General features: G+C 38.2%; 1 protein-coding gene and 1 long non-coding RNA gene across 3 annotated transcripts; one reads left to right on the forward strand and one right to left on the reverse strand.

Annotated features, from left to right (window-relative positions):
* Nucleotides 1-1,403: 1,403 nt before the first annotated feature.
* LOC108278212 (uncharacterized) lies at nt 1,404-11,921 on the forward strand. Of its 2 annotated transcripts, none has more exons than XR_001815288.3 (5): nt 1,404-2,372; nt 3,234-3,283; nt 3,362-3,427; nt 3,557-3,637; nt 10,586-11,921. It is a non-coding gene; the product is annotated as an uncharacterized LOC108278212 (long non-coding RNA). The 2 variants fall into 2 exon arrangements; XR_008398250.1 differs by lacking the exon at nt 10,586-11,921 and adding an exon at nt 5,276-5,504.
* Nucleotides 5,561-7,994, reverse strand: LOC108278211 (tubulin alpha-1A chain). Its single transcript, XM_017491420.3, has 4 exons — nt 7,877-7,994; nt 6,994-7,216; nt 6,762-6,910; nt 5,561-6,682 (listed from the first exon to the last, which is right to left on the reverse strand). The coding sequence occupies exons 1-4, from the start codon at nt 7,877-7,879 to the stop codon at nt 5,702-5,704; spliced, it is 1,356 nt and encodes a 451-aa protein (XP_017346909.1). The 5' UTR covers nt 7,880-7,994; the 3' UTR covers nt 5,561-5,701.
* Nucleotides 11,922-13,825: the final 1,904 nt, after the last annotated feature.

Raw genomic sequence — 13,825 nt, forward strand, 5'->3', positions numbered from 1 at the left:
AATGTGAACGTACAATCTTCTCACAAAATGCTTCACTATATGAACAATCACACAAGTGATTTCCTTGTAGCTGGAACTACAGTACTTTCAGAGCTGCTGTTATAAACAATTAATCAACATCTTCTGACTAATCATATTTGTGAATTCAACAGTGATCAAAAGCTCCAATCAGAAAGAGGCTATGTTTTTTTTCTTAATTAGTGTTATTATAAAAAAAAATAAAAAATTAAGAATCTCAGAGCTGCTGGGGAATTTCTGATTTTCATATTTTACATTAGTATATAAGCAAATCCGTAAAGAGTAAACATAGTAAAACACACACACACACACACACACACACACACACACACACACACACACACACACACACACACACACACAAACACACAGTTGTTGTGAATGATATCATTTGTAATGAAAACTGTTGTATTACATTGGAAAAGAATGCATATTTGTAGAAGTAGTACCAAATAGAAATAGCATTTAAAGGAAACACATTGTGGTTTGCAGCTTTCAAAATGGATCATGTGACTATGTGGTTTTCATGCACTTCTCTGATGCAAAGCTGAATAAAAATGGCCTGAGCATATCACAGAGATCTTTGTCATTTCCTAGTCTTGGTTTACTTGAGTCACAATAAAAATCTGAGCAGCACTCATAAATAAAAGATTTAAAAAATGTAAAACAGAAGCACTGCTTTGACCTGCACTATAGGAGCAATTCTTTTGTTTTCCGTTCTGGATATATGTACAGATTTGATTAACTTTTCTTTCAGAGTATGACAGGATGTCGTGAAGTTCTGGATTGGACCTAGGGTAAAATAGTACATCAGTGAATGTGAACTCATCCACTTACAACTTTTCAACACCAGAGGCCGCAGCAAACACAGCCGCAATAAAAAAATATATAAATTCATTTCATTACATATGACACAATGCTGATATTAAATGGCACATGCTGCTTTGGTTTTTGCAATGCATCAAACAATGTATCAAAAATAACAGACATAATTCAAATAAAAAATTATTTAAAAGTCTTGGATGAACAGGCTTATTGTAATATTTTAGCAGACGTCCACATACAGTGATGACTACATTTAGGGGTACACAGGTGCATGCTTTTTCACTGAAATAATTGAATTGGTTTGTTTTTTTAAATAGCCTACATATTCCAAGCATAACATATCCACCAAAAGCTTTAAACTTTAAAGTTGAATCAAAAATGATATTTTAGAAACTTTTAGAATAATGTACCTTTGATTGATTAATGCATCACTGACTGATTACAATTGAGTTATGGTACGTTCAAGGTATGTTCACACATACAGTGACTCCTTTTTCATTTATTTGCAATTAGAGCTGGTGACTTCCGGCGACATGGTCGACAGCGACTAGATGTGGGCGTGTCCGGTGATGCGAGAAAGATGAAAGTTTCACTTTATGCAAATTTTGTGTGATTTAGTGCAGAGACTACCAATGGTTGTGAGGACAGTAGAGTGATCCGTGATCCGCCATTCTGTCTGTGCGTCCAAATTTTTTTGTGGACCCAGACAGCTTGTGTTTTCGCCACAGATAGATGGCTGCAATGTCAAAGAACACACACTGCTTCTCCTTCATATTGTAGTATATGCATATATACTGTACACTTGTGAATTTTATATACAAACGTTCTCCCTCCAGAATGTTTCATTTCAGTGGCAAGAATACTGATTTGTTGCCGAAAGTGGAATGCTAATTGCACCACCCACTGATAAATGTTACTATGGCAACCAGTAGTAGGCACGCCTATTGGCGACTTCATAGTACAGCGACTGGCAACTTTCAGTGATACAATCGCTATATTTGTGAATTAATTTCTGAATTTATATTGCTTGTTGTAGCTTATTTCTGATTCTGACCTTGTGTTACTTTTGCGCTCTGTTTTTTCCTCTGGTTTTGAGCTTTTCCTGATATATTTTGAAACCCATTTTGGACTCTTGGATTGTGTTGTAGCTTGTTTACCTGATTTTTAAAATAAAACAAGAGCCTGCACCTGCATCCATCTGTGCATCTATCTGTGCATCCATCTGTGCACAAAAATGTTTGTGTTTAAAATGTCTCCATGTTGATAAATGCGTTCCATTGAATTATTTTGAACCAAAACACAACATCGAGTTTCTGCTTCGTGACGGATCAACTTCATCTCCCTCAACTCTACAACAAGTGACTTGGAAGAAAGCGATGGATTTCCGAAGATTTCTGCCGGATCTGAAGAACTGGGTGAGATCGCCTGTGCTGCGGGGCTGCTCGTTCTCTCTGCCGGTGCGGGTTACCGTGTTTACCGCCGCATGCGGAGAGGAAGCGCTCCTCCTGACCACACTCCGTCTCCTCACGGTAAGAGGAGCTTCGGTCGGTCATGTGACTTTACTGCCTCACTGCTTTTACAATAAATCATGTTCAAGTCACAGTGTTACAGTGTCATGTCATCTAGTTCACAAGCAGCAGTGTCTATTGGTGCTAATTAGCCTAATGCTAGTTACCGTGCTAGCGAACCTGGCTACTGGTTCATATTACACACTAAAATCCTTAGCCAAGTTGATTAGCTTGTCTTAATAATGTAGTTTATTTCCATAATATAATGTTTACCCCATTAGTAAGTCACTTTTACCAAACCTGGTTACTGGTTTTACACTAAATCATGATGAATGTAGTGATGAGCAAGCTAGCGCGTTAACGAACTGTTACAGGTGAATGTTATCTATCTGGACAACTTAGCTCATTATTTCATTTACACAATATCTTAGTGAGTTTAAAGCTGGTTTGCTTGTTGAACTCGGTTAAAGGTATAATGTTTATATAGATTTGGGTGATGCACCGGAGATTTTAGAGAGTTTAATCATGTCACCTGTACTTTCTCAAACACGTTAGCATAAGTTACACTGCTAACAAACCTGGCTACTTAGCTTGGGAGCTAACATTAAGATAAAATTGTATTGAGCAGAGCTAAACATTAAAATGAGTAGCTGGTCAAATATTCTTCTTTCTTATTAATGCTTAAACATGAATTATACAATTGAATAGTTCGCTGAATGCAGGTGCACTTGAAAACATGGCTACCCATTTTAAGGTCTCAACACAACACAATATTTATCCTAATGTTACTAAATAATAAATCTGACTGTTGGTTTTAAATGTATGACAGAAAATATTAGTTGTAAATGTAATTCTGAGTCACATAAAAGTAATTTATTGCAGAGCCTGAGGATGTGCTGGAAGAATCATTAGACACTCCCTCTGTCCTTCAGGTATGTGTCAGTTAGAAAGAAATCATTTAACTACATTTGTAACCTGTAGGCTGCTATTGTCTAAGTGTGTGTGTATAGGTCATTGAGCCAAACCTGCAGCTACTGCCCACCGAACATCACCAAGACCCTTCAGCTGTTGTTCTGGTAACCAAAAGTTACATTTATTTACTAAATTCAATCACTGAATTTTACAAGTGACAGAATGGTAGATGTGTTAGTATGAAACTGCTATGATATGAAGCACTTATGATCTTTATGCTCTACTTTCCACAGCCTCTCAGTGCCGGTGAGACAAGCAGCGCCTGAAGCGATGTTCAGTTCCTCTCTGCAGACTCCTTCAGCTTCCAGTCTGAGGTATTGTACAGTGCTGCAGCTCTAATGTTTAGTTTCGTTTCTTTTAAATTTCTTTATTAAATAATTCCTCACCAATCATAATCAAGACTAACAACTATTCAGAAGGAGCACGCTGCTGCTGTCCTTCGTGCTCTTCAGTAACTCAAATACTACTTCTTCTTTTTGTTTTTAATGGCGGTTGGCAAACCACTAAAGGTGCATTACCGCCACCTATTGGACTGGAGTGTGGGCAGTAGAGTAACTCAAATACATAGCGTAGTGACGTCATTTAAACTCAGGGTTGCCAGATATCACTTGAAAAGCCATCTCCAGTTTCCATGTTTTGATTTTAATCCAAAAACACAATATTATCATCAAAAATGGCAACACTGTACTGGGGGAACCCATCTAAAAGTAACAACTGATAAACAAACAAACAGAAAACTAATAAAATGTAAAGACAGAAATTGTGCTTAGTTATAAAGAAATCGTTTAATTTAAAAAATAGATATAATGACTTCATAAAATATAAATAAAATGAGAAATGAAATAATGTTTAATTACTTTGGGTTGCATTTAATATCAATTTGACATTAAGCTTAGTTCGCTATTTCCTTAGAAGGCTATTAGCCTTTTTCCTAATATGGATCATGCTTGTGTTAGTCTACTTTTAATTAGGACTCTTTATTGTTTAAGATATTTAAAAATAAATATTTTATGCTTGTTTATTTATCAATTAACCAAAGTATTTCTCATTGCTATTATTTTAACTCAATTAACAGTGACCACGAGCAGAGTGCTTACATTTAACTGTTTATGACAGACCTCCTGATTAAAGCTTAAATTAAAAAAGATTGGTATCTGGATCGGTTTTGGTTGTAAAAATCCTGATTGGTGCATCCCTAATGAACACCATTAAACTAAACCACTGTGCATCTGACGGATAAATAAACTCACCCAATCACATCCAATATGAGATTATTCAGATATATACACAATACACACAGAGCGGTTGGAGAACTGACTCCAGCCCCGAACCATGACAGTGGAAAATGTCTAATAATGGAGCTTTAAATATATTTAAGAGGAGCAGAATTCAAAGACTGAACATTGAGGTTTATTGTATTTGTTTACAAGGTGGAACAGGTTAACGGTTGTTTTTTTGCATACAGCCTGTAAAATTAACTGAAAATATTACATTTAGTTTATCAGAAGGTAAATTAATGTGTCATGGCTCACACTATGTTCCTAAATTCTGTCATAGTCGACGAGTTCAAGTTTTCTCATGCCTACTTGTGTGTTATATTGTGGCACATTGATGTTACCATCTCTAAAAATAAATAAATAAATAATAAAAAACTCAATTCACCTCTGCTCCTAAGTTTTGTAATTAGGTACACAAGTGCTCCTAAAAGGAACTGTCTTGCGTCTCTCCTCCTGTAAACACTGTTATTGCCTTTTCTGCATACACCTGAATTGTTTTCATTTGGTTGCATATTGATTGATATTTGATTTCATATTTTCATTTGGTTGATGGCATTTTTATTTTTGCTTATCCTATATTTTGGGTATAATTTTATTTATTTATTTATTTTTGCTTGTATGAGATGATGCACTTTAAAGATCAGTCTAATTTGTATACGATTTGTACATTTGCAGGAATGTAGCACAACATGGAGGTGAAAGCAGCGGTCTGTTTATTTAAATGTGAAAGTGCAATAAAAATACGTTGTCACTAAAATCAATGAATAATCATAAATAATCGAGATCTCAATATAGATCAAAATAATCGGGATTATCATTTTGGTCATAATCGTGCAACCCTACTATTTGCTTATGGAAAAGTGTTTTGCTTTAGAAAATATGTATTCTTTGTTTTTTTTTAAATAATTTTTTATTTATTATTTTTTCCAATTTAATACAATTAAAAGACAACCAAATGTGGGAACTTGAACGGAGCTTTATTTCTTTATGTTTTTGCATACAGTGTTATTTTGTTTGTTGTTTCATTTGAAGTTCAAGTTCATGCCATTCAATTCACGTTTCATTTCATCTTGCACCAGACAATGACTTCCTTCCAGTATTTTAATACTCCTCTCCCTCTTCCTCTCCTTCACCTTCAATGGAGTCAACACCAACTTCTTCATAATCCTTCTCCAGGGCAGCCATGTCTTCTCTGGCCTCAGAGAACTCTCCCTCTTCCATACCCTCACCAACATACCAGTGCACAAAGGCGCGCTTGGCGTACATCAGATCAAACTTGTGATCGAGACGAGCCCAGGCCTCAGCAACAGCTGTGGTGTTGCTCAGCATGCACACAGCCCTCTGCACCTTGGCCAGGTCTCCACCTGGAACCACAGTGGGAGGCTGGTAGTTGATGCCCACCTTGAACCCAGTGGGACACCAGTCCACAAACTGGATGGTGCGCTTGGTCTTGATGGTGGCAATAGCAGCATTCACATCTTTAGGCACCACATCACCACGGTACAGCAAGCAGCAGGCCATGTACTTGCCGTGACGTGGGTCACATTTCACCATCTGATTGGCCGGCTCAAAGCAGGCATTTGTGATTTCAGCCACAGAGAGCTGCTCATGGTAAGCTTTCTCTGCAGAGATCACTGGAGCATAGGTGGCCAGTGGGAAATGAATACGAGGGTAGGGAACCAAGTTGGTCTGGAATTCAGTAAGGTCGACATTGAGGGCGCCATCAAAACGGAGAGAGGCCGTGATGGAGGACACGATCTGACCAATCAGCCTATTCAGGTTAGTGTATGTAGGGCGCTCAATATCGAGGTTTCTACGGCAAATGTCATAGATGGCTTCGTTGTCCACCATGAATGCACAGTCAGAGTGCTCTAGGGTGGAGTGGGTGGTCAGGATGGAGTTGTAGGGCTCCACCACAGCAGTAGACACTTGGGGAGCTGGGTAGATGGAGAACTCCAGCTTGGACTTCTTACCGTAGTCAACAGACAGGCGTTCCAACAGCAGGGAGGTGAAACCAGAACCGGTTCCACCACCATAGCTGTGGAACACCAGGAAACCCTGGAGACCTGTGCACTGGTCAGCCTATAAAGAGAATCATATAGTAAATATATTCATATTATTCTGTTATATTTGTAATTAACAGTAGACAGTTTGCTGATACCAGTTTGCGGATCCTGTCCAACACCAGATCAATAATTTCCTTGCCAATGGTGTAGTGACCACGAGCGTAGTTATTGGCAGCATCCTCTTTTCCTGTGATGAGCTGCTCAGGGTGGAACAGCTGGCGGTATGTTCCAGTGCGGACCTCATCTAAAGGAAAAATCCATATAAATTAGATTATGAACCAGACCACCACAGACCCATTAGCATGCACCATAAGATCTCAATATTACCTATGACTGTGGGCTCCAGATCCACAAAAACAGCCCTGGGGACATGCTTTCCAGCCCCAGTCTCACTGAAGAAGGTGTTGAAGGAATCATCTCCACCTCCGATGGTCTTGTCGCTGGGCATCTGTCCGTCCGGCTGGATGCCGTGTTCAAGACAGTAGAGTTCCCAGCACGCATTGCCAATCTGGACACCAGCCTGACCAACGTGGATAGAGACGCACTCACGCTGTGGGAGGACGGAACACAGTTTAGAAAAAGGAGCATTTCGGAATTAGACAGTGATCCTTAATATGCCCTGCGATGGACTGCTGTCACCCCTGACCAGGACAGAGTGTTACTGTATATGAATGAACAAAATGAATAATGCCTAAGTACAGATAGCAAAGAAATTATCCAGATATGACCAAAATCTATACAATTGCTGAGAAATTATCTGTACTTATGCAGCAGTCTGTTGTCACCTGGAAATTATGATTTCATGGGAGTCTCTATCTCTCTGTTTGGGTCAAAATGACCAGTTTTAATTTTCTACACAAAGACGAACCTTTTTTTTTTTTTTTTAGGTCAAACTATGTGTCTCTGCTGTAGATAGAAACATTTTACTTTACATTTATATGACACAGGTTATGCTTGGGTCATTTTGACCCAAGAAAAAAGGAAGTTTGTTCGTTTGATATTATTTTCTGTCTCATCTGCCTAAAGTCAATATGACCAGTGACTCTATTGCTAAGAGGTTAATGGCTGCTGCAGTCGCTCCAGCATTAATATTGATTTATATATATATATATATATATGTATGACATACGTAAAAATAATAAAAAAACAGGTTATGTAAGCCTATTTTACATATTTCTATTTCATATAAAACAGGGGGGAAAGTTCTCACCATTATTCCTAACGGGTTTGATAATGTCTCCGCGGAGAAATCTTACAGCTCGACAACTAACGGGTCGTTGTAAGAAGAATGACTTTTGACTGCGCGAGCATCCGAGTTTATTGACGCGTTGCCCTGGCGACAGCGTCTCCTGCATTCTTATTGGTCGCTGTGGAAACGATGGCTGCTTACTATTGGATGAAAAGAGGCCGCGAGTAAAAGATTCCGCGAGGAAAATATTGACTTGTGCCCCACTGTGCTACTCATTTATTACTGGAATAAAGTTGGTTTGACGTTGGACGTTCGATATTCTCAGATTTTCGGAAATTAAGGGACTGTCTCTAAAGTTACATACGACATTGTTATTCACGTTTCTAACTTAAATAACATTTGAAGGGAATGACTTACAGTCATATAACCAACTGTAAAGTGTTCATCTAGGTGTCAGGTATGACGCACACCTTTTAGATTTTTGATATTTAACAAAATAAACTATTAAATCATATATAAATATTGCCATGTATTTTATTACTGCATGGGCCCATACACAAAATATACCATGATTTAAAGCTCAATAGCATTTGAAGGGAATGATGTACAGTCACACATCCAGCTGTAAAGTGTTCAACTGGGTGTCAGGAATAACGCACACCTTTTATATTTTTGACATTTCATAAAATAAGCTATTAAATCACATGTAAATTAGACATGTATTTCACTACAGAATGGGCCCATACACAAAATATACCATTATTTAAAGCTCAATAGCATTTGAAGGGAATGATGTACAGTCATACAACCAACTGTAAAGTGTTCATATAGGTGTCAGATATAATGCACATCTTTTAGATTTTTGATATTTATTAAAATAAGCTATTATATGTTGGTTATACAGTTGGTTATATGACTGTAAGTCATTCCCTTCAAATGCTATTGAAGTTAGAAACGTGTTTAACAATGTCGTATGTAACTTTAGAGACGGTCCCTTAATTTCAGATTATCTGCGAATATCGAACATCCAACGTAAAACCAACTTTATGGCAGTTCTATTATTTAGCAAAAAAAATTATATAATTCATGACGCATTTTAAATTTTCAGCGCGACACAGATTCCACTTTAAAATATGGTCATATTAAAGGTTAAAACACATTCAGGCTACAAGCATCTTTCATTGTAACTTGATTGAACTCTCATCTTCCATCTGGTGCCTTTTGTTCTTCTCTTTAGTCAAAGTACATTTTCTAATGTTGTGTTAAAGAAATGTCTATTTTATATACGGTATGCCACAAAAACAGGCCAGTGCATATGTGATGATAGTTATTTTAAAAAGATTATTTTACTTGTACCTCTTGTCATAGACTACTAAAAAGGAGTAAACCTAACAAGTTAACATCAGGTGCCTTGAGTATTTGTCAAATACTTTACATCTGAACTCTAACTGTGACCATAATTTGTGAATATAAGACACCATTGATTAAGAAGACCACTCCTTAGAAAATTCTCCAAGATGTGGTGGATAAATGTGTGTTGTTATTATTCATCCATTATATATGGAAGGATATATAATGCAAAGCATAATGCACACACACACACACACACACACACACACACACACACACACACACACACAAGTAGATCAAATCTGCAGGAAGGTAGATCTCAAGGAAGAGGGTTGGTGACCACTGATCTACTCAATCTAATAAACATTAATAATAATAATAATAATAATAATAATAATAATAATAATAATAATCACTGATATGATAAGGTTTTCTGTAAGGCTTTATATATATATATATATATATATATATATATATATATATATATATATATATATATATATATATAACATTTATAAAATGAACCTATAGTGTCAGCTTTGTAACAGTCAGTAAATTTTCCAACATAAGAAAGTCTTTAGGACTGATCACTTTGTGGTTTCTTAATAACATGACGAGCACTGTTTTTTTTTTGTTTTGTTTTTTTATCTTATTAACTTCAAGAGACAGAAAAAAAATGGAGATTATAATGTAACTTGTCCTGCAATGTTCCAGAGCATTAAATGTAACTATAAATGGCTATAAAGCATGTCTTTCAATAATAAATGTTAAATAATTTAATTGTTGACAAATTACTGTGGTGTAAGAGGAATAAAACACTTCAGGGTGTGCTGTTATAGAAAAATGATCCACTTCATGGTGGTAACAGATCACATCACCATGGCTTTGATTATTTTTCTACCAGCATGCCCTGAAGAGAATATTTGCATCACATTCAGATAGGGAGAGACAATCTTTTGGATCGTTTACTTGTGATAATAAAGGAACATTTGTGAATACAAACTCAAATTACACTATATGGCCAAAAGTTCATTTTAAAATATATAAATCCACATTGAAGGCTCAGGTTTTAATGTTTGAATAATTACTTCCTCTTTAGTCACTGGCAACTAGAAGATTTGGAGTTAACTGTCTATTGGACACAAATGAACACTGTGGGTGTTAATTCAACACTAGGGATTTTACTGTGCACATGTTAGCTGCATGGAAGCAAAGATCCTGATATGAGGACTGGGCATATCAAACTTAAATTCAGATTATCAGACATGTGTGGGTAGTTAATTTGAAGTTAGGAAAGTAAAATTGTAGGACTCATTTATAAAGAGGTTTCTAATGGCATTTTCCATCCATCCATCTTCTATACCGCTTTATCCTTTTCAGGGTCACGGGGAACCTGGAGCCTATCCCAAGAAGCATGGGGCACAAGGTGGGGTACACCCTGGACAGGGTGCCAATCCATCGCAGGGCACACAATCACATACACATTCACACACCCATTCATACACTACGGACACTTTGGGAATGCCAATCAGCCTACCGTGCATGTCTTTGGACTGGGGGAGGAAACCGAAGTACCCGGAGGAAACCCCCGCAGCACGGGGAGAACATGCAAACTCCTCACACACAGGTCCACATCACTAGTATTCAGTTCATTTTCAGTGGGAAGTAATTAGTAAGGAAGAAGTTCAATCTATATTTACTGAAAATCATTCTGGGTTAATTTTCCGTTCCAAAGAGGTTCATACTGAACATTGTAAGGCACTAAATGAAAATCCTGAACTGCGGTCAATATATGGTGTCAAAAAATCATGTGTGCTCAATTCATTACAGCATTTCCATTGTACTGATAACTATGTTGTTGACATCATGCATGATCTGCTAGAGGGTGTGGTACAGTATGAACTTAAGTGTGATTTGTTTCTGTGGATTTTGCTGTGTATAATTTACATATACAGGCCAATAACAGTAATTCAAGATACTTTAAGGCAAACTAGGCACAGCTGTGAACCTTCCTAGATGTGGCCAAACTTCCAAAATTCCTTCAGGAGCACAGCAACTACTCATACAGCAAGTCACAAAAGCCAAACGGACAACAGCAAAGGAACTACAGGCCTCTCTTGCATCAATAAAGGTCACTGTTCATGACTCCACTATCAGAAAGACACTGGGGGGAAATGGCATCCATGGAAGAGTGGTGAGGTGAAAACCACTGCTAACCCAGAAGAACATTAAGGCTCATCTGAATTTTGCCAAAACACACCTTGATGCTCTTCAATCCTTTTTGGGAGAATGTTCTGTGGACTGATGAGTCAAAAGTGGAACTGTTTAGAAGACACAGGTCCCAAAGACAGAATTCCACAAAAAGAACATCATACCTACAGTCAAGCATGGTGGTGGAAGTGTGATGGTGTGGGGATGCTTTGCTGCTTCAGGGCCTGGACAACTTGCAGTAATTGAGGGAAACATGAATTCTGCTCTCTACCAGAAAATCCTAAAGGAGAATGTCTGCTCTTTACTCCGCAAGTTGAAACTCAAGTGCAACTGGATTCTTCAGCAAGACAATGATCCAAAGCATAGGAGTAAGTGCTGTATTTCTGGTTCTGACCTTGTTTTATTTGTTACTCTCTGAACTTGCCTGTTTCCTGAATTTCTTTGACTTGTTTTGACTCTGATTCTTGGATTGTTCACCAGCTTTTTAGTAAAACATCAACTTGCACCTGCTTCCGTCTCTACTTGACAATGGGATCAGAGATTAATATTAGAATTTACATGTTAAGTAATATGTATTTAGGAATATTTCCCGGTCTATTAAGCAATGCTTGTAAAAGTTTGTCTTTGTATACAGTCATGTACCGGACCTCCGGAGGTGATCCAAGTATGGTTAGTTTTTGGGTCCTTTTAGGGGAGCTTGAGATTACTTGGTGTGTTCACATATACATGCTGAGGTCTCAAAAGCACTAGATGTGAAAACACCCTCACCCATAGGATGGTCCATTTCTGCCCTCTGATATGTAAGTTGTAACGATGATGGTCTGCAACCACACAACGGGTGGACATCGGAACAGGGAGTCAAAAGTGAAGCCAATGTCTCTGAGGCCCTCTAGTGGATGTTTTAACCAAGCCAAATTTGCATTTTAGGTTCCAACTCCACTAATTATTTTCAAGAATACTGTTTTTTTTTATTTTTATTTTTTTTTAATGTAGTTGACCTTAATATCCTCCCGTGTTCTTCCTTATGATAAGTGGGTAGTATAGGAGTTATTTGGTGATTTTAAAAAAAGGGCATGGTTGTTAAGGCCCGTCGATAATTTGCACAGTGCGCCGGAATCGGCCCGTTGATAATTTGCACAGTGCGCCAGAATCGGCTCGTCAATAATGTGCACAGTGTGCCGGAGCTGGGGGGATTTAGTTTGTTATAATTACATTTATGCCTTCATTAATATTTCTTGAAATACATTTAGCTACTTGTGTTGTGTTTATTAGCATGCTAGCAACACGGTAAATCATACTAGCAATGTGCTAAAACAAGCTAGCAACATGCTAAATCATGTTAGCAGTGTGTTAAAACATGCAAATTCATGCTAGCATTGTGCTAATCCATGCTAGCAGTGCGCTAATCCATGCTAGCAACATGCTAAACCGTGTTAGCAACATGCTAAGTAACGATAGCAATGTACTAAATCATGCTAGCAACATGCTAAATAATGCTAGCAATGTGCTAAATGATGCTAGCAACAAGCTAATTCATGTTAGCAGTGTGTTAAAATATGCTAAATCATGCTATCAACATGCTAGCCTTACGACTAGCAAGATCAACCTCAAGATCATCTGTCCTCATCCTACTTGACCTCTCTGCTGCTTTTGACACTGTGAATCATCACATCCTCCTGTCAACTCTATCCCCATAGGCATCACCGGAAAGGGTCTGTGCTGGGTGGAATCATATCTGACAGGCAGATCCTACAAGGTATTGTGGAGGGGAGGGGCTTCTGAAACAGCAGCTCACAACTGGGGTTCCCCAGGGGTCAGTTCTGGGTCCACTGCACTTTTCTATTTATATTACATCTCTGGGGCCTGTGACTGAGTCTCATGGCTTCTCATAACATTGCTATGCTGATGACACTCAGCTCTATTTGTCTTTCCAGCATGATGATCTATCCTTCTCAGTGCACATCTCTGCCTGCCTGTCTGATATCTCAAACTGGATGAGGCAACACCACCATAAGTTCAACTTGGCAAAATCTGAGCTTCTCATCACCCCAGCCTGCCCCTCAATCAACCACAACCTCACTGTACAGCTCGGCTCAACCACACTCAAGCCAACCAGAACAGCCAGGAACCTTGGAGTGACTTTTGATGACAGCTTGACCTTCACAGACCACATTTCAACAACTGCACGGTCCGGTAGGTTCATTCTGTATAACATCAAGAAAATCAGACCCTATCTCACTGAACAGGTTACACAGCTACAAGTCTAGGCTCTTGTTATCTCAAAACTGGACTATTGCAACACATTACTCCATCAAACCCCTTCAGATGATTCAGAATGCAGCAGCATGCCTCGTCTTCAACCAGCCCAAGAGAACCCATGTCACACTCCGCTTCATATCTCTCCAGTGG

The sequence above is a fragment of the Ictalurus punctatus genome, chromosome 17 (assembly GCF_001660625.3).
Source record: "Ictalurus punctatus breed USDA103 chromosome 17, Coco_2.0, whole genome shotgun sequence".
Classification (NCBI taxonomy): Eukaryota; Metazoa; Chordata; class Actinopteri; order Siluriformes; family Ictaluridae; genus Ictalurus; species Ictalurus punctatus.